The sequence below is a fragment of the Astyanax mexicanus genome, chromosome 19, assembly GCF_023375975.1.
Source record: "Astyanax mexicanus isolate ESR-SI-001 chromosome 19, AstMex3_surface, whole genome shotgun sequence".
NCBI classification, from domain to species: domain Eukaryota; kingdom Metazoa; phylum Chordata; class Actinopteri; order Characiformes; family Acestrorhamphidae; genus Astyanax; species Astyanax mexicanus.
In genome coordinates, this window is record NC_064426.1 from 5286655 (window position 1) to 5312070 (window position 25416).

At 37.5% G+C, this 25416-nt stretch overlaps 1 protein-coding gene across 1 annotated transcript in view; it reads left to right on the forward strand.

Moving 5' to 3' along the window:
* The window catches only part of usp7 (ubiquitin specific peptidase 7 (herpes virus-associated)), a 31447-nt gene extending 7224 nt beyond the window's left edge, over positions 1-24223 (forward strand). Inside the window, exons 2-31 of the mRNA XM_007245558.4 lie at positions 1635-1739; positions 1882-2080; positions 2958-3096; positions 3249-3337; positions 3438-3546; positions 3663-3793; positions 4576-4630; positions 4755-4835; positions 4929-5019; positions 5834-5916; positions 7275-7384; positions 8666-8822; positions 11054-11198; positions 12587-12717; positions 13894-14028; positions 14262-14363; positions 14499-14604; positions 15377-15469; positions 17014-17081; positions 17303-17403; positions 17498-17651; positions 18277-18344; positions 18746-18854; positions 19130-19207; positions 20076-20176; positions 20530-20629; positions 20744-20863; positions 20964-21035; positions 21951-22041; positions 22548-24223. Of these exons, the coding sequence (XP_007245620.2) occupies positions 1635-1739; positions 1882-2080; positions 2958-3096; positions 3249-3337; positions 3438-3546; positions 3663-3793; positions 4576-4630; positions 4755-4835; positions 4929-5019; positions 5834-5916; positions 7275-7384; positions 8666-8822; positions 11054-11198; positions 12587-12717; positions 13894-14028; positions 14262-14363; positions 14499-14604; positions 15377-15469; positions 17014-17081; positions 17303-17403; positions 17498-17651; positions 18277-18344; positions 18746-18854; positions 19130-19207; positions 20076-20176; positions 20530-20629; positions 20744-20863; positions 20964-21035; positions 21951-22041; positions 22548-22654 (3230 nt within the window). The 3' untranslated portion in view covers positions 22655-24223. The remainder of the gene's footprint in view (positions 1-1634; positions 1740-1881; positions 2081-2957; positions 3097-3248; positions 3338-3437; positions 3547-3662; positions 3794-4575; positions 4631-4754; positions 4836-4928; positions 5020-5833; positions 5917-7274; positions 7385-8665; positions 8823-11053; positions 11199-12586; positions 12718-13893; positions 14029-14261; positions 14364-14498; positions 14605-15376; positions 15470-17013; positions 17082-17302; positions 17404-17497; positions 17652-18276; positions 18345-18745; positions 18855-19129; positions 19208-20075; positions 20177-20529; positions 20630-20743; positions 20864-20963; positions 21036-21950; positions 22042-22547) is intronic.
* Positions 24224-25416: the final 1193 nt, after the last annotated feature.

A 25416-nucleotide genomic window follows, 5' to 3' on the forward strand; every position in this document is an offset into this window, starting at 1 on the left:
TGCCCAGAATTCCCACGTCGGTTCATCCTTATTTATAATAAGTATTTTGTTAGTTCGAAATGCTCTTTATTTTACCATTTATTTTAACAAAGGACCTAAAAAGCCTGTCTTCTTACTAATAATAATAATAATAATCTATGTTGGTGATGTTCTTAACTTTTTTTATCTAGGTGGGTAAATCAATTGGGCAGGGGTCAATTCTGAATTTGCCTTTGAATGTAGACAAAGCAACTCTGTTTCATTGCTGCATTACTTCAGCCTGCTGGACATAGACTGATTTAGCTAGTGTTGCATTTAATGTTGTTCCCTTGATTCCTTTAATTGATGGACAGGCATTGGTCCTGAATTGTGCATGCTGCCATTTAAATTTCCTATTACTGCTTCTGTTTTCCCTTTAGTGTTTTTGAGGTAAATGGGTGAATCTCTACAGGCCTGTTTCTAATCAACCACGCTTCTGCTAGCTATTTGCACTCAGCCTTCTTTTTGGCATTATTTTGACAGGTCATGACAAATGAAGAGACACTCCAAAAGAGAAATTCAGATGATTCTTTAAAAAAAATAATTCTAAAAAAAAAAGTATTTGGTTTGAAGGAGAATGGGAGTAATATGTTTGCTGTGATTGACCAAGCGGTTAGAAAGCAGGTCAAATGGCACAGATTTGTCTTTACGATGTAACAGAAGTTTAAAAAGACCTTAAAAGCCTGACTCTTTACATCTTTACGTTACCCTAGACCAGAGTCCTTAACCCATGTTGCCTATTCTTAGATGTTTTCACTCTACACGTTTTAAATCCAGTTAATTCCTCTGGGCAGGTGTAACATAGAAATTGCACTTTGATGTGGACAAAACAATAGCATCCTAACACTAGTTGCCTCTTTTGCCTCTGGATATGGCCTGATTTGTCTAGATGTTGCACTGTAATATTGTACAGTACCTATTTCCAGAAGCCTTAGTACTTCAAAAATTGGCCTAGAAGTTTAGTTTCAAGCTGCTGTTAAAAAATTACATAAGCTTCTGTATTGAGTGCTGATAAGGAATTAATCTCTTCTGCCCTGTTCCAAATCGACCAAGCTTCTGCTGGCTCCTTGCACCTACCTTCAGTGCCATTTTGGCGTTGTTTTGCCAGGTCATTACAAGTGAAGAGTAGAAATAAGCAGTTTTTTTGGGTTACTGCTAAGAATTTTTTATGTTGAGTCATTTTCCTCGCATTTGATTTAATTCGTCATCATTTGACATTTGTCACTGTTCAAAGAGAAGCATCTTTAAATGAGCAATTCTACAGGAAATTTTAAATTCCTTCTTTGCTTTCAGAATTAGTGTAATTCAAGTAATTTTCTATTGGTCCCTTTGTCATGTTGTTTTGAAAGATGCTGTATTCAAATGATGAATCTCCATTTTTTTGTAATTTCTTCTACTAATTTATTTCTTTGAACAGCTTCTATGTAAAGATGCACCAATGTACATAATCATTGACAAAGAGCGTTACTGTATCCAAAGACCTCTTTTTTCACCTAGCTTCTTAAGTTAGCTGGTATTTTAAACCATTTAATGCCTTCTGTGAGTAGAGTGCCTGTTTAGAAGTGAGTGTTTTATCACAATGACTGACCTCTCCCTTGCTTGATGTTTTTCCTCAGCTGGGGACACAGATGATCCCCCAAGAATCCCTCCAAATCCTGTCATCAATGGGAATGTGGCAATGGCGGACGGACACAACAACACAGAAGAAGACATGGAGGACGGTAAAGTTCACATTTTTATTCTTGTATCAGCATGTCAACAACTCGTTAAGTCTGATTTGTCATCTTGTAGGCTTTGAAGCATTAGGTACAAAGTACAAATCACTTTCGCAGGAGACTAAAGTTGCACTTTTTTTGGAAATAGATACAAGCTGGCGTTCAGAGGCCACCTTCCGCTTTGTGGTGGAGCGTTTCAGCAGGTTGAGCGAGTCGGTTCTCAGCCCATCATGTTTCGTGAGGAATCTTCCATGGAAGATCATGGTGATGCCCCGCTTCTACCCAGACAGACCTCACCAGAAGAGTGTGGGCTTCTTTCTGCAGTGTAATGCTGAGTCAGATTCTACGTAAGTGAATTAGTGTTTTACAATGACCTCGGTTCATTCTTCTTCTTTTTTTTTTTGGACAGAATCTTTAACATATTTTGGACTTTTTTTACTTTCCCTTATACTTTTTATTCAAATGTTATGCTTTTTTGTGTTAATATAGTTTACCAAAAATATAATTAAATGAAAACCTGCAAGTGCTGTAATGTATCTTAAAAAAAAAAAAAAAATCTGTGTAATTTGGTTATTTCATAATTGGCCATGTTGTTTAATATGCAGCTAAAATATACCTTCATAATTTTTACCATCTGTTTAGATGTTTGCAATTTTCCCGAAGGAATTGAGAATCCAGAGACATTAACCTGTCTGTAAACTCTTCTGCCCACTTGCTTATATCCAATAAGCATAGCTTTTTCACATGTTCACTTTTGAATCTGGTTAAATTGGTGATTCATTCAGACACTGGTGTTAGTCTTGTCCCCAAAAAAATGGAATGGTTAATTTGTGGCGAGAACATAAGATGAATGAATTTAAGCTGAACTGCCTCAAAAAACAGTTTAAACTGGTATATTTTCCAAATCATTAGAAAACCGTATCGGCCACAAAAATATGCACCAGTCAGTAAATACAGGACCTTCCTGTACATCTTCCTGTATGTACTTTCCTGCTCCATCCTCAGACAGGCCTGACCAATAAACATGGAGAATGTACTTGTGGGTTGTAATAATGTATTATTATACTTTGAGTGGTTTTCCCATGGTTTGGTTTGGTTTGGTTTGTTTTCACACAGGCACAAATTTAGGTTTTCAATCTTGTTAACTTATTAAGACCAGAGAAACCAACTACAGGTGTAAAAATGCATTTATTGGATTGATTGGTCTCTTTTCCTGGTTCATAGATCATGGTCATGTCACGCTCAAGCCATGCTGAAGATCATCAACTACAAAGACGATGAAAAGTCATTCAGTCGTCGGATCAGTCACCTGTTCTTCCACAAGGAAAACGACTGGGGTTTCTCCAACTTCATGTCATGGAGCGTAAGTTCTGCTGAATATCAGCTGATCTTTAGATCAGAGCCAGCTTTCCTTAAAATTTACTTCAAATACTTATAATAAATATTGTATTCACTTTTAAATTTATTTTATTTATCTTTATATAATGTTATGTGATTTTGTGTTTGGGTGTTCAGGATGTAACTGATCCAGAAAGAGGCTTTGTGGAAGATGACAAGGTCACGTTTGAGGTTTATGTCCAGGCTGATGCTCCACATGGAGTGGCGTAAGTAAATTACTGTATATTATATATAAAAATAAGAGTAACAAATGATTTTTATAAAAATGTGAGCTATTATAAATGTTCTTTTCCTTTTTATTTCTAGATGGGATTCTAAGAAGCATACAGGTTATGTAGGGTTGAAGAACCAGGGAGCCACATGTTACATGAACAGCCTACTACAAACACTCTTCTTCACCAACCAGCTCCGGCGGGTAAGAATGGTGCTTTGTGCAAAAGCTGGCAGACAGACTTTAGTGGGTTTGCTCAGGCCATGTGGAATGGGCCCTCAACGGCTTGTTTTTGTGTTTGTCCTTTTGCTCCCTTGTAGGCGGTATACATGATGCCCACCGAAGGCGATGACTCCTCCAAAAGTGTTCCTCTTGCTCTGCAGAGGGTCTTCTATGAACTCCAACACAGTGATAAGCCCGTCGGGACAAAGAAGCTGACTAAGTCCTTTGGGTATGAGGCTTTTGGGTTCTTTATTGTATGGCTTCTTCTAAAAGGTAGATATTGATGGATGCTTTTTTGATCCTGAAGGACATTTAAGGTGTATTTTCAGAATGTAAAGATTTTTTATCGTTGAGCTGTTTTTCTTTTATTAAAGTTAACATTTTCCACCACTTTGTGCTTAAACTTTATATTCTGACCTTAATCTAGATTTCACACAGCATGTCCTGCATTTAATACAAAATAACACTCTGCCACATTACCTGCCAGAGGAAGTGACATCACACATTTTATTATTAGCACTTTTTATGTGGTTTTATAAAAGAAATGACAAGAGCACTGAGACAGACCTAAAATGTTTCCATATATTACACAGAACATTGATTTTCTATGAAGTTAAATTTATGACTGTTAAAAACTGAAAGCTAGACTGAATAGTTGTATGTAAAATTCAGGCTAATTGTTTAAATTACAATTTAAAGACGGTCAATAATGTGTGAAGTGGATGTAATTTAGTGTTAGTGTTGGTGTGGGGCGCATAAATTGTGAAAATTAGTATTCAAAAATGTTTCAGTATAAATATTTTTTGCAGATACTACAAAGGTTTATTTTTTTGTACATTTAGAATGGCCAATACGGACGGAATTTATTTTTTAGGATGTTTTAAATGTGGCCAAATTGTTTTTTATAAAAAAAATATATAATAAACCCAGGTAGAGAAGTGGTATTATTTTAGGTGCAGGGTTGTTGTCCTGTGCGGGAGTGTTGTGACGTGTTCTGTTCTGTTTGAATAGGTGGGAGACTTTGGATAGTTTTATGCAGCATGATGTGCAGGAGCTGTGCAGAGTGGTAAGTCTGTCTCTCTGGTTTTCCTGAGAGTTCTTGTTTGAGATTAAACCCCCCGTTTCCTCTAACTGTGGTAATGACTGTTGAAGTGAATGAGAACATAAGTATGCGCCTGCCTCTATTCCAGCTTCTGGACAATGTTGAGAACAAGATGAAAGGAACTTGTGTCGAAGGCACGATCCCAAAGCTCTTCAGAGGAAAGATGGTGGTGAGTTGGCTGAGCAGTGTGGTTTTTCTTCTTTTCTGTTTGTGACTTATTTGGTTGGACTAATAAGTAAGCACTCCTCTCTTTCTTTTGTAGTCCTACATCCAGTGTAAGCATGTGGATTATAGGTCTGAACGAATAGAGGATTACTACGACATCCAGCTCAGCATAAAAGGAAAGAAAAACAGTGAGTACTCTTTCGCTCTGGGGCTGTTTGTTGTCTGCAGTGAGACAAGTGTCACGTTGGTTAACAGGGTTTGACACTAATTTCAAAGTGTTGAATTCAGGGACTTGGAATGAAGTCGCCTGACAAAGCATTTGCAAACGCAGATGTACAGACTTGATGTCTACACTTGTGCTGCACAGAAAAGTCCAGTCATCTACTGGCAGCCTGCTGGATCAATAAAGCCTCTGCTGTGGACGTTGCTGTGTTCTGCAGTGCGCTTTGTAGTTTGTAGAGAGGATTTGTCTAAAAACCTGATTTTAAAAAAATAATGTTTTTTTTTTTTTTTTTTTTTTTTGGATGCAGTTTTGAAGTCTTATTTATGAAATTTTGAAAGGGTTGATCACTTTACTGTTCAGAGAATTTGTGTGTAAAGTAAAATGGATCTACTATTGGATATGCTATTATGCATTACACAACTGGATTTTGCTTTAATTAAAAGTAAAAGGATGTAATTCTATTGATTTATTCTCCAGAAATCTGAAAACATGTTTATTAAACACAGTTTCTGAACTTTCAGTATTATGTCTAATAATTCTATGTATTGTACTTTCATATAATTTGTGTGCATTATTAATTAGTGAAATTGTTTTAACTGTGCTTTTCGAGATCGTTCCACTTACGACCGAAACTTGGCCAAGAGCTACATAAGAAAATTAGCCATTTGGCTAAATCTGGCACATTTACATCATAAAATAATGATGCTGATTTAATATGCATTAATGCCATTTATGTAGTTACGATTTCTATTAAGTGATTGTATCCTCTTCTCTTGCAGTCTTTGAGTCGTTCAAAGATTACGTGGCTGTGGAGCAGCTGGATGGGGATAACAAGTATGATGCGGGGGAGCATGGCCTACAGGTGCAAATCTCCTCTCTCTGACTCACCAGAATTACACACACACACACACAGACTAGGAGTATAATGATGCACAAATTTAAATTTTAAACTACAGTACATTTTGAGACAAACACTCTAGACCGGTACCTTCAGCTCGGTCATACCACAACTGGACCAAATGTCAAACTAACCCGAGAATCAGTCAACGGCAGTAGTAAAATCGAAAATATTATTTTTAAAGGTGCTTTATATGATTGTGAAAAAAAGGACTGTTGAAATTTGAACTCGTAAGCAAAGAACACAAACTCCTTTTTTCAGTTCTCATTCAGAAGCTTCTATTCTATTACAATATGATTTAGTAAATTGTTGCTACAATTGCTGCTGCTAAACAAACAAGTTGTGATTATCACAAACATTCGTGAACAAATGCAAACAAAACAATACTGATATTTTTACTGTTCCACAGTAAGATGAAGCAAGAGGTCCACTAACTAGATATCACACACATGTTTATGCATGTCCTTTCAATGCCCTTTACCCTTCTGTGCATAAGCATAAGAGGCCCCTGATTCTGATGGGCCTTAATAATGTTGTTTAATTGTCCAAGTTACTTTGTTTCCCATTTACAAAAAACACCAGGTAAATGCTGAATTTTGTATAAGTGTATCTTATTTAAATCATATACTGCATTTTTAAAACTCCCACTTAGTTTTGATAACCTATTCAGAGACCAGTAGAAGTTTGCCACCCACCTCTGCATAACAGAGGAAAAAATCATCTCCATTTAATCATCTCTGGAGGCTGAACAGCCTCTGATGCACATATCAACCCTGTGATGTGCATTGTTTGCCTGTACTGATTGGGTTGGGTGACATGACCTTTAAAATGTCATGGTATTTTTGTGATAATGTTCTTGACAATATGATAAAATGCTAAAAATATTTTATTAATTACAAAAATATACTAATTCAACTTTTATAAAAGTAAAGTTTAATTTAGTATAACACTTTAAGATCTTCAGTAGTCGCAGCAACCGTAAACAGTATGTTACCAAGGTTTTAATTAGTATATAAAATAATGTAACACTATATAAGTTACAGAAAAGTAATGTCAGATTTACAGTGCAGACTATTTTAGTGTATGCCTACACAATGCAAACAAACAATTATACAAATATTCTCAAAGTTTCACAATAAAATGAAACACTTTGCAAGAATTATGCTAATATTGTGTACGATATGTAGCACACCCATAGTACAGAGTGAAAGACCAGCCCTTTAAAGAACTGTGAAATTGCTAATATTTTTATTGTAGGAATAATGTATAAAATCTTCCATGTGTTGTCTCATCTAACAGACCCCAATGTTTCTCTGTTCCAGGAAGCTGAAAAAGGGGTGAAGTTTCTGACTTTCCCTCCTATCCTGCACTTACAGCTCATGAGGTTCATGTACGACCCCCAGACTGACCAAAACATTAAGATAAATGACAGGTAAACACTTTTTTTTTTTTTTTTTTTTTTTTTTTTTACATTTCCACAGGACTGCGGTTCAGTGATTAGTTGCTTTAATAAAAGCACCCCTATCAATAGATTTTTTCCATGACGACATTTGCAATTTGATTAAGTGGGATCAGTATGTTTAGACACATGTATCTGGTTGATGATGGCAAAGGATGAGGTGTTTTTGTCAGCTGTCAGATTGGGAAAGTTTGTGTGGTGTGTACATTCTGTAAGGCAGGAGTGAGAGTTTAGCCAATAAACAGTAGAGGGTTGTATGTTTTAAAATTTTGATGTGTGCGCTCTCTCACCTGCAGCAACCTAAAGTAGCTTCCACGCCTCACCATTTAGTCTGCAATTGCAGCACTTTGGCCTCACAATCACAGTAGGTATGAACCAGCTTTAGGGCCCCTTCCAGACCTCAGTGGATATTTTTGACAACTGTTTTTTGAAATCTCTTTGCACACAAGTGCCCTAAAGTGCTAGCATGAACACACCTGCCCAGCAGGGGCATGAATAGCTCACAAAGTATGACGTCAAATTCATCAAAGGAAAAAGCGTAACGGCCAAAATAGAAATAAACGCAGCTAATTGTTTCCTCCACGCTACATTTTCAAACATCAGGACTTAACATGACTTAAGCCCTGATTTGATCTTTACAAAGAGGGAAAGTCTAAAAATTAGAAAAGAAAACTGTTATACTTTGTTTGCATGGACATAGTCTCCTGATTAGCCTGAGAAGTGTGAGGACAAGATGTTCTGCCCACAGTGCAATAAAATTGTAAATTTCACTCTTAGTTGGTTCTAATTGCGCACAAGTTAACTGCGTGTTTTTGGCAGCGTTTTTAAAAATATTTTTAAAAAGAGTTTTTCACGTTCAAAAAAAAAAAAAAAAAAAAAAAAACCTTAAAAACACGAAAGGGTCTTAAATCTATGTCCTGGAGATATTTTTTATAAAACCTACATTTTTAATGGCTTAAAATGCAGTTTTTGTGTGGACAGAAAACCAAAACCCAGAGAAAAGACTTTTCTCCATTTTTTAAAAATCTCCCATGGATGTCTCCCATGGCACTACATGCATGCGTGTTCAGAGTTTAAATACATTTTTTAAAGAGATGTATCAAATCACCTGGATTACAGGTGGTTAAGATAAGTATACGTAATGCAGAAAGCAAGGTTTACACTTCAGTTAAACCTGTAAGTGACTCATCTAAAGATACGCCTGTTGTCTTAGCATTACTCTGTGTGGATTTACCATTTGTTCTCTGTCTTCAGGTTTGAGTTTCCTGAGCAGCTACCACTAGATGAGTTCCTGCAGAAGCCAGATGTGAAGGATCCTGCCAACTACATCTTGCATGCAGTGCTGGTGCACAGCGGGGACAACCACGGAGGCCACTATGTCGTCTATCTCAACCCCAAAGGAGACGGCAAAGTGAGTGTCACGGAACCAATAGTGAGAACCATTTTCCTTATCTTGTCTATATAGTTAGTGCATGCTGGATAATTTAAATAGCTTTTCTTTTTGTGTTTTGGTTGTGTTTTTTGTTTGGCTGCATTTGAACTGCTTTAGGGCTGTCGGTATCACTATCTTTAATGTTGCTGAATTATATACATATTAATACATATGTTTTTACACCAACCAAACAAAAGTGAGTTTGGTTGAACAAGAACAAACTAGAATTTAATAAATATAATTAGTAACTAGAATGTAAACTAGAATGTAATTTTGAACAGACAACAGATAAGTACATTGCAGTGGATTTCAGTCTTTGTCTTAGAGTACCACAGCTCTGCACATTTTAGTGTCTCCTGCTCCCAGCAAACCTGATTCAAATAAGTGACTGTAGACAACATTGAGAGCACCTTTTAAAAGTCAAGTCACCACATAATTGCACACAAAGAGAGCTGTATGATTCAGTTAAAACATATCATGAAAATTAAAGACGCTCAGACAAAATGCATCAGAAGTGATAGATTTTTAAGAGCTGCTATTCAGATACTTTCTTGTGTAGCACAGTGGTTTATTTAAATTTTGCCACATTACTCAATTAAACAGGACTTTTTATATTCTCTGTATTAAAATGTTCAGTTTTCTTTCAACACTGATATCCTGTATATGCTTAGTAAATCATATTGTCAATATCATAAGAAAATGTATTATGATACAGTAATATATCGTTATATTGACAAACTCTAAACTAGATGTTCATTTTCTTTTCTAAGCTGTCTTTCAAGTGTCTAAAGTATAATCGTCGCCAGTGTGGGCTGATATCATATTTTTTGCACTGTAAGGCAAAATTTTACCAGTCAGGATATAGGGAGCAGTTTAGTTCTCTAGTACAAAGACTGGAGTAGAATTAGCATTAGCCACTAACAGCTATTTCCCTGTTCATAGGTATTATTGCCCTGTAGCCTGCTAATCCCTGCTAGCACTGCTGGAGCAGCTTTAGCCTCCATCCTATCCATGCTAGCCCTTTCGTTGTCCAGAGCTTTATCGGGGAGTTTATCGGGATGTAGCCTGCACATTTACCAAGTTAAAACGAGCTATGTGGGATGAACCGCTGGCTAATATTTCCCTGGCTTACCAGAACACTCAAGGTTCCTCAGAGTTGTTGCTAATGTTCTTAGTCAACTTAGTTAAGTAAAATTTGATGGAAATGCAAATCTTTATGTAATGAAACACGTGAACCTCATTTTTAATGTTAAAACAATTCACTTATTAAATGAGCTATCATTTTTTTCCTGCACTCTGAGCTCAGTACTCAAGTGATTAGGGATGCTTGTTCTGAAAGGATATAACATAGGAGATGGTCTGTATGACTATGCCTATAGTTGCTACTACACAGACTCTGTTTGCCTAAATGTCAAATGCATTGTCAATATGCAGCCAGTGTTTGCTTAATTTCTATAGAATGGAAGGAAATGAAACTACGGCATCCCTGATTTGTACAGTCATTAAATCCAATTAATGCTAACCAAACTTGGTTTGTTAGGGCAGGAATCATTATACAACGCACTAAGCAGCAGTACACCTATATCAAAAGGTCAGGTCTCCACTTTGTCATCAAAAAAAAATGGCGTCGTATTCAAAGTCCTTGTATCTTAACTTCTCGTTTCAGTAGAAACCATTTAGGACGTGCTTTTTTTTTTGTAATACATTAGGTTAGTCAGAGCTGCATATGCATGCTACATGTAAAACTCTTCTGCCTCATTTCCCTTCATCAGCCAATAAAAAAAATGGACAGAAAAACAAGTGAATCAGTTACTGGATAACGCATAAACCTTTTTACTTGTTAGTGAAAGGCAATGAAAAATAAAAAATCGTATTTGAGCGTTCCTGTTGGTTTATTAATCATATAATTTAAAAATATATATATTATAAATATATATTAATAAACTGTAACTGTCAAAGTAAAAAATAGCAGTTTTTTTAAGGATGGCATCAATATAAAACTACAGCATTTTCTTAAACAAATTGACATTTAATCGATGAATCGCTCAGAAATTTCCAGTCAGTTCAGTCATTGTGACAGCCCTAAACAGTGTGCAGTGTGGTCTTTAAAAGTTTTCAGTGATATTTAGTTAAAAATGCATGCAAACAAAAATTCCCAGTTCTAATTTTTGTGTTTGTTCTAACTAACGCTTCCCTCCCCCTCTCATCAGTGGTGCAAATTTGATGATGACGTTGTTTCCCGCTGCACTAAAGAGGAAGCCATAGAACACAACTACGGTGGCCATGATGACGACCTCTCCGTACGTCACTGCACCAACGCGTACATGTTGGTGTACATCCGAGAGTCTAAACTGAGTGAGTGTTTCTCATCTTAGCTATTTATTTATTTTTATTTTTATTTTTTTTAAGACTGCCGGACACCAAATGCTCACACCCGTGTGTGTGTGTTTGGTGACTGTCTGGTGGCTGTGGAGTGGGAAGCGCAGATCACTCTGGAACAGCTGCTCATCAGCACTAAGCAGACTCTGTTTCTCAGCCTGTTGGATCGGAACAGCTTGGATCGCTTTGAACAGAGCTCTCTGTTTGAAATGGCATTGAGTGCAAATCTGTTGTTGTTGATCTTACTATATCTCTATTTTGAGAAGGGTTTTATTTAAATGTATTTGTTTTCAGGTATGGTGCTTACAACATTTTTAACTTGATGCTGATGTGCTGTGTTGCACAAATATAGCACTAGGCATATACATTATTTTAGCCTTCATTTCATTTTCTTAACATTTTTTAGCTATACAGTCACTTGTATTGTGAAGTGTTACCTCAGGGAACCGCTTAGGAACACCCACACTTGTATACATTGTAAGCTTGAATATTGGCCAGCATGCTCATGGCAAGGCTAGGTAAATGTTTGGAGTTATGTAGATGTTCCCTGATCCAGACCAAAGAATGCATTAGCTCCCACAGTGGACAGCTCAGTGGATGGTAATGATTGTTACCTGGCATAATCTATCTAGAATTGTCCCCTCAAACAGACAAGCGACTTGGCTATAGAGCACAACCAGGGCAGGAAGCCAATCTTTAGCTTCCATTTGCGGGGACAAGGCAAAACTCATAGGACATGATAGTACATCCCTCAATTTTTTGTAAATATATTAATTTTATATTTTCTCGGGCAACATTGAAGATGCAACATTTAGATAAAATGTACAGTAATCAGTGTGCCGCTTGAATGAATGTAAATTTATTTTGGCCTCCAAATAACACACAGCTATTAATGTCCACATACAACAAAAGCGAATACACTCGTAAGTGTAAATATTTTGTGTGGCCACCAGCAATGCCTTAACTATCTTGTGCATGCAGTTAAGCACTAGAGCTCACTAGATAACACCACATTTAACACCTGCTGTCTATTCAACCTGATACTTTGTAACACCAACAAGTCACATGATGCTTGTTGGAGAGACAATGGCTATTTGGGCACAATTTGCCCGTTTTCACTTATTTTGAGGGCACATGAAATTTACACTGTTATCCTGTAGCTCTACACTGACTACTTTACATTGTGTGAAAGTGTCATATCCTCAATGTTGTCCCATGAAAAGATATAGTAAAATATTTAACCAAATGTTAGGGATGTACTCACTTTTGTGAAATACTGTTTTTCCCTTTCCTTTTATTTTTCTCTGTTACGTTGAATGCTGTATTTAATAATCATAAAATCTTTTGTTTGTCTGTCTGTTCAGGTGAAGTGCTACAGCCAGTCACAGACATGGATATCCCTCAGCAGCTGGTGGAACGGCTGCAGGAGGAGAAGAGGGTGGAGGCACAGAAACGGAAGGAGCGCCAGGAGGCTCATCTCTACATGCAAGTACAGGTAAGAAGCTGCCTTTTTTCTTGAACTCTTTCACGCTGAGCTTCACTGCAATAATAATCTGTGCAATATCAGTCACTGTAGATTAGTTATTGGTGAATAAAATGATGTCAAATCTGTTTCACGGTTAATTGGACATTTAATTTAAGATTATGTTTAATGAACCATTCTTTTATTTGAATGATGGACCCAGCATTTTTCTTCAGTACAAGCCGATTTTTAATTTTACAATTTGTTCTGTTTTGAGTTCTACGTGTAGTCATGTGACTGCATGTGTAAAAACAGTGAAGAAAGTATTACCGGGAAGAATGATGGTTAAATTAATAAATAAAGATATTAATTAATAATCATCATTAGCAAGGGTTGATGGGAGTTTTTCAATGTCAGTTTAAGTGAATTTTGATTAGTTGATGAGTTGATAAGTATGTTTAATTTATTTACCATATTTTTTGCACTATAAGGCGCAAAACATTTTCCTAAAAATCCACAGTGCGCCTTATAATCCGATGTGCCTTTATGTATGAGTTCTACTGGTCAGGTTGTAAGGAGTAGTAAAGCTGCTCTGCTCAAGTCCAGCGTTATAAAGGAGTTTCAGTGAAGTTTCTCCAGCACCGAGGCTGCTGCAGCAGTATTAGCATTAGCCGCTAACTGCAGTGCTAGCTCTTTCGCCATACAGAGGTAAGTATATCGGAGTGTTACAACAAGCTACATTTTAAGCACATTTCTTCACATTTCATTTTGTTGCTTGAAATGTGCCTTATAGTCTGTAAAATACGGTAACAATTTATTTTTTACCAGTTTGAATTCTGTGTAGTCTCTCTCTACAGTAGCAATGTAACACAACTTGGGTTAATTGTGATGTCCTGAATAAAGCAAGCCTGTTTTTATCCGAATTGTCTTTTGATTCAGCAGAGCTTTTTAAAGGATTTCAATGCAAAATGCAATATCCATATGCAGCTAATATATTGTCCCTATTATGCATCCAGATTTCTTTCACCCACACAGTTCACATTTCTGCACTTTCCTTCTGTCTTAATGGTCATTTATTAAACAAAAGGTGTTTCTTTTAATGCTTTTCATGACTCTGTTAATTTTTTTTTTTTTTTATTCACAGTGTTTTGAAAGCTGAAAGCCTTTTTGTGCATGTGGTTTAAAATTGGTGTGCTTTTGTCTTTGAAGATGGTGACAGAGGACCAGTTCTGTGGACACCAGGGCAATGACATGTACGATGAGGAGAAAGTGAAGTACACAATATTCAAGGTTCTGAAGAGCTCGACCCTAGCGGAGTTTGTGCAGAACCTATCACAGACCATGGTAAAAACACACGTCTTCTATTGTCTATATTATATTAGTGGCAAAATATTATTAATGTCAGTCAATATTGGTTATTGCAGATATTTCTAGGATAAGTTATTGTGACAGGCCCACCTATGTTAGAACATGTTTGTTTAATTGGTATAATTAACACAATTTATTTTGTAGTTGTAGACACACATGCCCCAAATTTCTTGTAAGGATTTGTTGAAGATTATATTGATTTTCTGCAGGGTTTCCCACAGGACCAGATGCGGCTGTGGCCCATGCAGGCCAGGAGCAATGGCACCAAGCGGCCAGCCATGCTGGATTATGAGGCTGATTGCAACAAGTCTGTAAGTGACCAGCAGGCTTTATGTATTCTTTATTAGGATGACCTGCATCACACACATTTCGTACCACATTTTATGCTGTATATGGTTGCATTTAAATTACTAGATCAAACTGTTTCTCTGTGCTGCTCTTTTCAGATGATTGACTTGAGCGACAACGAGAATCCGTGGACAATATTTTTGGAAACGGTAGACCCAGAAATGGCTGCAAGCGGTGCAACATTACCCAAGTTCGACAAAGACCGTGAGTATGCCTCCTGGACACAAACAGAATTGTTCAGCTTTAGGTTTTACTGCGTTGATAGTGTTATTGGAATAAACGGCAGTGTAACATATCTTTGTGATATTTATTGATCTAAACATACCAGTATTTTTTTATAATATTTCAGGATGTTTACATTCCTATAGAAACAGTATTAATTTTTGATTGGTGGCAGATACTTTTTTTTCTACACCTTTTTCTAGAATAATTATTAGCGATAATTATTCTCACGGGACGTATTTATTTAACAGCCGACATGAGTATTCTTATTCTCATAATTACTCTTAATTATAATCATGAGGATAATTTTTTTAAATGCTGGTATTTTCCTGTGTGTTTGAGAGAGGGACAGTAAGTGTCTGCTTGACTGTATACTTTTTAGCGAGAGAGAGACCGACAGACAGAGAGCGTGAGCGAGCCAGCCAGACGGACAGACAGACATTTCAGCACAGTGGTGGTGTGTTAACAGTTCGAATGATGTGCATTTCATGCAAAGTATCAAATACGAGACATTTTGGTTGCTGCATTTTTGGTATTGAATTTCGATACTCAGCCCTAATGGCAGACTGTGGTTCATTGTATCCAATCAGAGCAGTGTGATCCAAAGAAAGTACAAAGAGTAGACTTATTTTTGAATATTGTGACTTTCACTAAAACTTTCATTTTGATTTAAAATGTTGCCCCACATTGGAGTGAAATTTCTGTAGGCCTGTTTTTCCAGTTGAATGTTAAAGCATTCTTCTTTTTCTTTCAGACGATGTCATGTTGTTCTTGAAGATGTATGACCCCAAAACCAGAAGCTTAAATTATTGTGGACATATCTACACACCTATATCCTGTAAAATACGTAAGTAACTTTTAAAATTGTAACTTGATGGTACTAGGGTTGCAGCGGTAACCGGTTTCACGGTATACCGTGGTATTAAAATGCACGGTTATCATACCGTGTGTGTTTGCTTATTACCGGTAAAACTCAAGCCAGCGGAGAAAGTCACCCGCGCATGCGCAACTCTGCTCCGCTTCAGCTACTCAGCACACAGCGGTGAGAACAGCAGAAGTGCATCAGACTAGAGCTTAGATTCTCTGCCCGAACCAGAACCAGACAAATAACGAAAACTGAAAGTGAAACTTAACTAACTTATTTATAAGCGCTGTTTTCACTCCCGCAGTTCTACAGCGGGAGGTGTTGTGCCGATTCTGTCCGCGAAGCGGGAGTCGGATTGAGCAGGGAGTCGGATTCGGCATAACAGCGGCAGCGCGGCTGCACCTCGCGGTCCGCGGTGTTAGTTGTAAGCGCTCGCGCTAGCCGCAAAATACGACAGAAAACACTGAGAAACTGCAGAATTATGAATTGGACTAAAATGAGCACGAGGAGATAAAAGAGAACCTTTACCTGTGAGTAGCTCACATCAGAACACGCAAATCTCTCTCTCTCTCTGTGTCTCTCTCTCGCACGTGAACTTCTCCGCACTGTGTTTAGCTGTTCTTAAAAATCATTTTTATTAAATAATAGTTCTATGCTTCTATGTTAGTGTTAATTAACATAATTCTGATCATATTTCGCTCATTCAAACAGCCTGAAAACAGACTTGTAATCTTGTAATCAACAAGCTTGTAATCAATGTGGCCGTAGTCACAGCTAAAGGAGGAAATACATCAAACCTGTTCTCCCATCTCCGAGAACACCACCCCGCTGTGCAGCGCAAAGTATGTGTTCAGTTTATAATTTTACCTAAATAACCTAAATAAAACCTCTTTGTAGTCGTGCACAACCCATGCGGTAAGCGCCCGCAAAAGCACTGAGTTATCCGAAATTTGGGCACGCAGGTACAGGCGTGAAGTGCGTGCTACGATGGATTCACGTGTCCGTGTAAAGGTCCTGGCCGGACTGGATGTGAAAGACGCCATTCATTTACATGCGTTAATTTTCTAATTCTGACGTGCCTGTTTTTCATATGTTGAAGGTTTTAAGGTGTGAAAGCCTTAAAATAGAAATCTCTATTGTGAGGATCATGTCAGAAATAAATCCCCTCTTTCTGCAGTATCTGGTTATATACCAACTTTTTTTATATATATATATACACTCTTAATGCCCTTAAGAGTAGTGGAAAAACATGGTTTCCTTCACCTGATGGTGTAGTTTCTACAATAAATAGTTAATTGAACAAAAAAAACTTTGTTGTAATTTCTTTAAGGGTCAGTTTAATAATATATGTAACAAACTGTTATACCGTGATAACCGTGATACCGCGGTATTTTCCGAGACGGTTATCATACCGTGAAAATCTCATACCGTTGCAACCCTAGATGGTACCATTTGACAGCTGTGTTAAAGGTGGTTGTTGTGTAAGACTGGAAATTTAAGTTTCACTGTTCCTTTTTTTCCATCAGGAGACTTGCTGCCCGTCATGTGTGAAAGAGCAGGGTTTCAGCAGGGAACTAGTCTTATCCTCTATGAGGCAAGTTTTTCTGTGTTTATCCATTTGTAATACACCAGGCCTTATTCACTAGCTATTAAAAAAATTATTTATGGTTCTAAAAAGTATCTCATAAATCTAATGAATTTATATTCTTAAGAAATTAGTAAATAAGGCCTAGTGAGTCTGAAAAATCACTTTGTAGTCTTTGTGTTTGATGTGTTTGTTATACCCTAACGTGTTCTTCAATTCGCTCATTGTAGGAAGTTAAACCGAATTTAACAGAGCGTATACAGGACTATGATGTCTCCCTGGACAAAGCTTTGGATGAGCTAATGGATGGAGACATCATCGTGTTCCAAAAGTAAGGATTTCCCAGTGTGTTTCATTCATTCATTCTATTTTTCTACCCAAGACAAAGTCATAAAATTTCTCTTCTCCTGTTTGTTTGTCACAAGGGACGACCCAGAGAACGACGCCAGTGAGCTGCCAACTGCAAAAGACTACTTCAGAGACCTGTACCACCGTGTGGATGTCATCTTCTGTGACAAAACCATCCACAACGACCCAGGCTTCGTTGTGACGCTGTCTAACAGAATGAACTACTTCCAGGTAGAGTTGTGTTTATCTTTAACAATTCAACAGCTATCTATATTCACACTAGGAAATCCATGCCGTGAACGATTACCTCCTAAAGCATGACTCGTTTGACTACTGTGATCGCTCTGAACCGTGCCCTGGTCCACTTAAAGAGGTGACCCAGGGAATGGTTCACTTGGACTAGAGCACGGTACACATGCAGTGTGGGTGCGATCCATGCCCAAGCACTGATCAGGATAATGTCAGCGATGCAGTGTTCCAGTAAACAAAACATGGTTGTGTTGTGCCAAATTTAGCACCCCCACCAGGAAAAGCACCCCCTTTCAGAAGCACACGCTATATCACTATGTTTGTAAGGCTGACTGTGATCAATAAGACGGTACATACGCACTTGCAAGAGAGGGTGCTTTTCATGGCTGGTGTGCTGAATTCGGCAAAACACCTGCAAGCCCACAGAGCAGTGAGTGATGTAGGCGTGCTCGGGCACGGATTGTTTAAATGCAGTCTGAGTGCAGGCCAGCGGTGGAGTGGGGAGGGGAAGAACTGTGCTCCAGCATGATTCAGTCAAACCAGCTTAGTGTTTTTATGTTCCGCTCGAGGTGGAATGCTGATTTTCCTGTGTTTGGATTGTTTCTAGGTGGCGAAGACTGTTGCACAGAGGTTAAACACTGACCCCATGCTCTTACAGTTCTTCAAGTCCCAGGGGTAAGTGTGCTGTTTTTCTGCCTTGTATCTGCCTGGTTTACTTTAGGGATGCACCCTTGAACCTGTTGGAGTTTTTAAACATCTCAATTGAAACACTGTAAAACCAAAGTATGCAAAGAAACAGAAGGCCTAGGGGCTGTAAGTATAGAACTGAAAAATTCTCCACTTTATAGGAACAGAGTGTAGAAAGTCATAATAATCTTAATGAACGGTGTATAAGAAATGCACAGCTTTCAGAAGCATATGTTAAAATTCTGTTGCCTTCAGTATTATAACACAAATCAACCAAAAGGGAAAGTGTGAAATTCTGTGAGCCGTCAGCTTCAGTCATTTTCCTAGTTCATTATTTTTTCTTACAACAGTTTATTAGAGTTTCTTTTTTGCATGAATCTTCTCTACAGGTACAGAGATGGCCCAGGCAACCCACTCAGGCACAACTATGAGGGCACTCTCCGAGACCTGCTGCAGTTCTTCAAGCCCCGGCAGCCTAAGAAGCTCTATTACCAGCAGGTGAGGCGAACAGTAGTGTAATTCTTACTACCAGCGGTGTAAAAGTGTACAAATTTGACCATGATGTCTACAAATCTTTTACAAGTAACTAATGAAGCAATTCTAGACAAAGATCATTGTTCACAGCTAAATACCAGGGTAAACAGTTCCGCAGTATACTGTGACTTCCTTAATGATGATGTTGTGCCCTGAGCTCTCTTTACGGCAACCTGAGCCTTTCTGCGCAGCTTCAGCTTCAGTCGTCTAATTTATTCATGTCTCTACCCACTTTTCAGCTCAAGATGAAGATCACTGACTTTGAAAATAGGAGGAGTTTCAAGTCCATATGGCTCAACAGTCAGTTCCGGGAGGAGGTAATAATAATAATAATAAAATAATTATAATTAATTCTCTGCCTCAAGGTATACTTAACTGTTAAGCTCAAAGCACAATTTTACAGAAAGACTACTTTTAATGTGACACAACACAACACATAACAAAGGTGCCGCACCTTGTCATCTTCTCAGCTTTACTCAAGAATGCATCACCATAAATCATATTTATACGGGTGTAACGGGCTTGAATAATATCCTACTGTGATTAATTAATTGAATCCAAAGTTTCTGACAGGTTTACTGATTTATTTCTCACTTTTCAGTCACAAGTGTGCATTCTGAAGTATAATCCAGTGTCTAAGGAGAGCTCCGTGTCATCTCTAAGTTTCCCTGTGGCTGTGTTAACAGCTTGATATTAACAACAAGGGCTTGTAAAAGAATGTTTTGAATCATTGATTTTAATTTACCACTAATGCAGCCCTAACTTAAATATATATGCAAGGGATCTTTTAAACGAATATGCTATTACATACCTCAAATTTAAAGCTTCTGCTCCAGCATTAGGTTGCAGATCATAGTTTTAAAAGTCTAAATGACATCAAGCTATGCTATGAGTAAGCAGCCATTACCAGTCACCCACTGTATTTCTGTCTACAGCACTTTGCACATTCTGTAGATTAGTTGATGCTGAATAAAAAAATATATATTAAATTTTTTTGTAATCCTTGCTTCAACATGGATCACACTTAATTTCAACTTTCAATTATTAGAACCACTTGTATTTTAAACTGCAAATCATGTAAGATGCAACCCTAAACCTTAGAAGCAACCTAATCTGAGATACATTTATTACCATTCCCAATTTTGGATGTTGCTTTAACGTTCTCATGTTTTATTTCCACACCAGGAGATCACACTGTACCCAGACAAGCATGGCTGTGTTCGAGACCTTCTGGAAGAATGTAAAAAGGCAGTGGAGCTCTCTGATAAAGGCTCAGAGAAGCTGAGGTAAGTTCAGCTGCACCCTTACTGAAACCTTTCATTAGATCTTTGCTTGGAGGACCCTTTCTAAATAGCTTTACTTTTGAAGTATTAGACAGTGAATTAGAGAGGAGCAGTTCTCCTCTAGGCTCAGACAGATTTAAGTCTAGTCCTGTACTACACAGCATATTCTAAATGTAGATTCTCTCTTCAGAAAGGTAAATGAGTCCATGACTAAGCATTAACTGCGTCTTACTCTTTTAAAATAGTGTTTTAATTTACTTCAGCTGTGATTTAGCCTCTGGATTTTCCTTAAGTCTTTTATTGTGTTTTGTGATTAGGTTTGTTAATGTCTGTTTTTTTTTTCTCTCCACCAAAAGGCTGTTAGAAATTGTAAGCTACAAAATTATCGGGGTTCACCAAGAGGAAGAATTGCTAGAATGTTTGTCTCCTGCAGCCAGTCGAACATTCAGAATAGAGGTAAGAGCCGTTTCCCTGCATGTCTTTTTCTGTCAGGTCCTTTATATATCTATGAATAAATTATTACACTGTTAAATTTTGAGTTTAAAGCAGAATCTCTGCTTTGTGTTTTAGGAAATCCCGCTTGACCAGGTGGACCTGGATAAGGAAAATGAGATGCTGATTCCAGTTGCACATTTCCACAAGGAGGTCTTTGGGACTTTTGGTATTCCATTCTTGCTGAAGATCCGCCAGGTGAGTGAGAGCTGAAATGAGCAGTGGGAGTGGGCGGGTCTAGACATTGTTGTTGAATACATTGTAGTTTTAATACTAAACTGTTGTGTTGCTGCTGCAGGCGGAACCCTTCAGAGAGGTGATGAGGAGGATCCAGAGCATGCTGGATATCCAGGAGAAAGAATTTGAGAAGGTACGCCAAACACACACATTTACTATAGCAAAAATTCTTTTTTTATTTTATTTTTACCAGTGGCATTTATTTATTAATTAGTTTATTTAAATATAGTAAACCAAACTAGATAGGATATATTTGCAAATCTAGTGTATTTCTATAATTAAGAAGTTACAAAATTTTATCTGTAACTATGAAACACATCCTCATCGACTGTCCAGCCCATAACCAATCAAGAAAAAGAAAAAAAAGGACCTTTTTGGAAAAAACTTACTAGAAAAGATTTAAAAGTTTTTATCACATCTTAACCTTAAACATCAAATTTAATGTATATGTATTATGTTACATTTCTCTTATCATGCTGTAATCTTTGAAACAACTGCACTCTATCTAGACATATAAAACCAAGTGTATGCCACAAATAGCCACATTTTTGCTGAAGTGGCAATAAAACCCCAACAACCAACCATATCTGTAACCTTAGCTCTTTTATTTTGTTTATATTTGTCAGTTGCATTCATATATTTTAATATATATTTTATAGCATTTTAAGTGTACAACACAGAACAGCATATCTCAGGACATGACCAGATTAAAAACACACAACCATGTGTATAGCAAAAGCAATATGTAATAAAACATGGCACAAATTACAATTTTCAGTAAATAACAGGACAAACAAGCTCAGATAATTTGAGAATCCAGTGTATTAAGGAAGATGACACTGTAGTTCATATATGGTATAAAACAAATTGATTTATATGATGGAACAACATCCTCGGTCCAAAAGTGTAAAATGTTCTTCTGGATTCTAAATGTCAGCAGACTGAGTCTCTTATGCGCAGAATTAGGAGTCCTGATCTGATGACCCAGTAGAAATTGTGCACACTTCTTTTAATGCTGATTTTTAACATTTTTTCTTTCTCTTTGTAGTTTAAGTTTGCAATTGTCATGATGGGTCGGCATCAGTACATCAATGAGGATGACTATGAAGTGAATCTGAAGGACTTCGAGCCACAACCAGGTTAGTTTTTGATTCAAGCTGTGTTCTTATTGTACTGTGTCCTATGTTACACTGCTTTGTGGCTCTTGGTTGCTCATAATGTGTCAAATGTTGAGACTCGAGCAAAAGATGCTCCACATATGAGCTGCTAATGCATCCATTTCCCTTTATAAAGCTATGAGTCATCTCTTTAATGAGGTTTTTAGTTGTTGGTAAAGAAGATGACGTTTATACAGGTATCAATGTGCAGCATGTGAGACATTTCAGGGACACATTCGTTCACATTACACAGAGATACAGATCACTTACATTTGTTGACTGTGAACCGTCAAGATAGCCAAATCCGAACTGATCAAAAAAAAAAATCTAATTTGAGCAATGTGGCTTGTAATGTGAACGTAGCCTTAGAGTACCAGGCCTGCATCATCATTCTTAGCGTCTTGCTCTGCATCTGTCTCACTATATGTATTCTGAAGGGGACGGTTATTTTGTACATTTAAATAATACATTTTTTGTTCTGTTTCCAGGAAACATGTCCCACCCGAGGCCTTGGTTAGGTCTCGATCACTTCAACAAGGCTCCAAAGAGAGGGCGCTACACGTACCTGGAGAAGGCGATTAAGATTCACAACTGACAAGCTCTCCCCACCTTAACCGACCCTACTAAAGACTTTAACCAAACTGTCTTGTGTGCACCACTTTTACCACCTGCTGTCTGGGCACACAGGCCCAATGTATGAAGTCTTCAGCAAAACGGAGTTGCGCTCATGGGTTTTTCCTTTTCTTTTCTTTTTTTTTTTTCTTTCCCCTTCCCTTTTTTTCCTCTCCGATTTGGCTTCACTATCAACTGCCTATTTCGTCTGGAAGAACTAATTGGATTTTAACGAAAGGAGGGGATCAGTATGAACTTCTAGACAGGTTTTTTTTTTGTTTCGTTTTTGTTTCTTTTTTTTCCTTTTTAATTTCGTTTTTAAATGAATTAATTGTTCCGTCAAGAAAGCTGCTGCGAAGCGAGGGGTAAGGATGACAAGTTTATGCCATTTGCAAGTAAGTTAAGTAAAATGAAAGGATTTTTCTTTTCAAAAAAACAGAAAAAAAAACAATAAAAAACAAAAACAACTCAGATGGCTTATAGCTTGCTAGTTGCCCTGAAGTGGTTCCATTTTTTTCTCGTCCTTTAGTGCAACTAGGCAATTTTTCATGTTTACACAGTTCTTTCTCACTTAGTTCAATTGGAGGAGGTTCAGTTTGTCTTTTTCTGGAAAATCTCTTGTATGATAAATGAAAAATCAAAAATCCACAGCATCCTTTTAGATTTAAAAAAAAAATAAAAATAAATAATGCAACCAGAACTGATATAAAATTGTCTGTACTTCATCTTGCACGTTGGCACTTAAATATCAAAGGTTTTACATTTCTCAGCACTGGAAAATGTAATCTTTGGTTGTTATTTGGCCCCTGGCCCCTCCCCTCACATCCTCTGTCCCCCTCCTGCGCTCCTCAGTCGCTTTGCCGTGGGATTGTTCTGAAGTTTGGCGGGTGGGGCGGCTTACTGAAGGCTCCGTGTTCTCTGTACTGTGCTTCGGGCTTTGGCAGGAGGCTGCAGACATTTGGTAGACTGGTTCAGAACTTAGAGAAACCAGCATTAAATGAACCAATACGAATCCTTGGGGTTTCTCCTTTTTTCCTTTTTTTTTTTTCTTTCTTTTGTTACTTTTTCTCTCTTCTTTTGTTTGTTTTCTAGGGGTTTTTTTGCTTATTGCTCATCCTTTTTTTTCTTTTTTGTAAGCACAGCAGGGGGTGCTCCCTAGTGCGTAGTTGGCTTTGTAAAGACAACATTTAAAATTGTATATTTAAAGAATGGACATGTAAAATTAAAGACACACTTTGTTGGGTACAGATCAATTCAGATGTTCATATTCCTTGTGTGTAGTTTTATTTTGGACGCTGACTTTCCGTTTTATTTGGTCTTTACCCTTTTTTTTTCTTCTCCCGCCCTTTCCTCCTCCCTTAACTACTTGCAACAGTTTGTCTTGTTTAAGTGCAGTACAGAATGACCTGCAAATCACATATTTTAATTTGATTTTTTTTTTGTTTTTTTTGTTCCACTCTAATTCCTCCGTGTAGCAGCAGTGTACGACAACTATTCCTGTATATTGCCTTTTTGCTGAAAAATGTATGTTGAATAAAAATTTTCTATAAAAGCTGCTGCAATTATCAATGGAACATTTTGCTCCTCCCCCTACTAAAACAAAGACAATGTAAATTTCACGTAAAATATCATGTTGTCCTATGTTGATTGCAGTGTTTCTGATTGGCTGCAATTAAAAACGGAATGGGCTGGGGAATTCGTTTGTTGTAAATCTGCTGACTGTGATCGGAAAGGGTCCTATATGAGCTTTAAAAAACAAGGTGTTTTGGTGCTGCTTTGATTTAAGGCTACATTTAAACAGCAGGTAAAAGTGTCCCCGATCTGATGCCTTTGTCTTATAATAGTTACCTTTTAAACTTTTTTTTATTATGACCTATATCAGACATTTAAGTGAAAATGTCACACTTCTAAACCTAAACGCTTCATGTGAAGTTTCGGTTTCGTCTTCGCTGCTTCAGTAGCATCACCACATTAACTATCGAGGAGTCACACTAGCTGCAGCTCGATTTATTACAGAGAATTCACTCGAGCTCAGGATCCCTTCAGCCATCTCCTTTTGTTATTGTGTCATTGATCTGATTATGACTGTGTCACAATGCAGACACTAATAAAGAATCTGAACGATGATCTCTGAGTAGGTGGAAAAGAAAATCAGGTACAAAAAGCTACTATAGCTGGGTAGTTTAGGTCATTTTTTTTTACTGGTGCTCTAAAATAGCTATAGAGCATTGGGTTGCCTAAAACCCTGTTGCCAGTTATCTGGTTGTCCTTTCTTGGACCACCTCTGGTCGGCACTAAAAACCTGCACACTAGGGACCCCCTACAATACTGACTGATGTTATGGAGCTGTTTCAAAAGGGGCACTAAACCCCCTGAGTTTAGCTGACTCCACCCTCAGCTTAAATTTTAAAAAGGCTTGAAAGGCTTGGGTGATGTATGGGTTTAGAGGTAGGACAGGAGGGAGAGCTGATCTGAGCTTAAACAACAGTTTATTTTTATTTAACATAAGTTATATTCATTTGTTCCAGTTATTTAGTTTAATTTAGTTGTTTTAACATATTTGTACTGTGAAATGTTAATGAGATTTCATATATAAGTTAGTCAGCCATGCTCTCATAGCCATATAACTATTGCATAAAACACAAGAAAAGGTAGCACATCAGGGGACACGACTACACACTGATGGTGAGTGAAGGGGAGAAGGAGACAAAACCCACTATGTAAATAAATGGTTCCAAGAGCCAA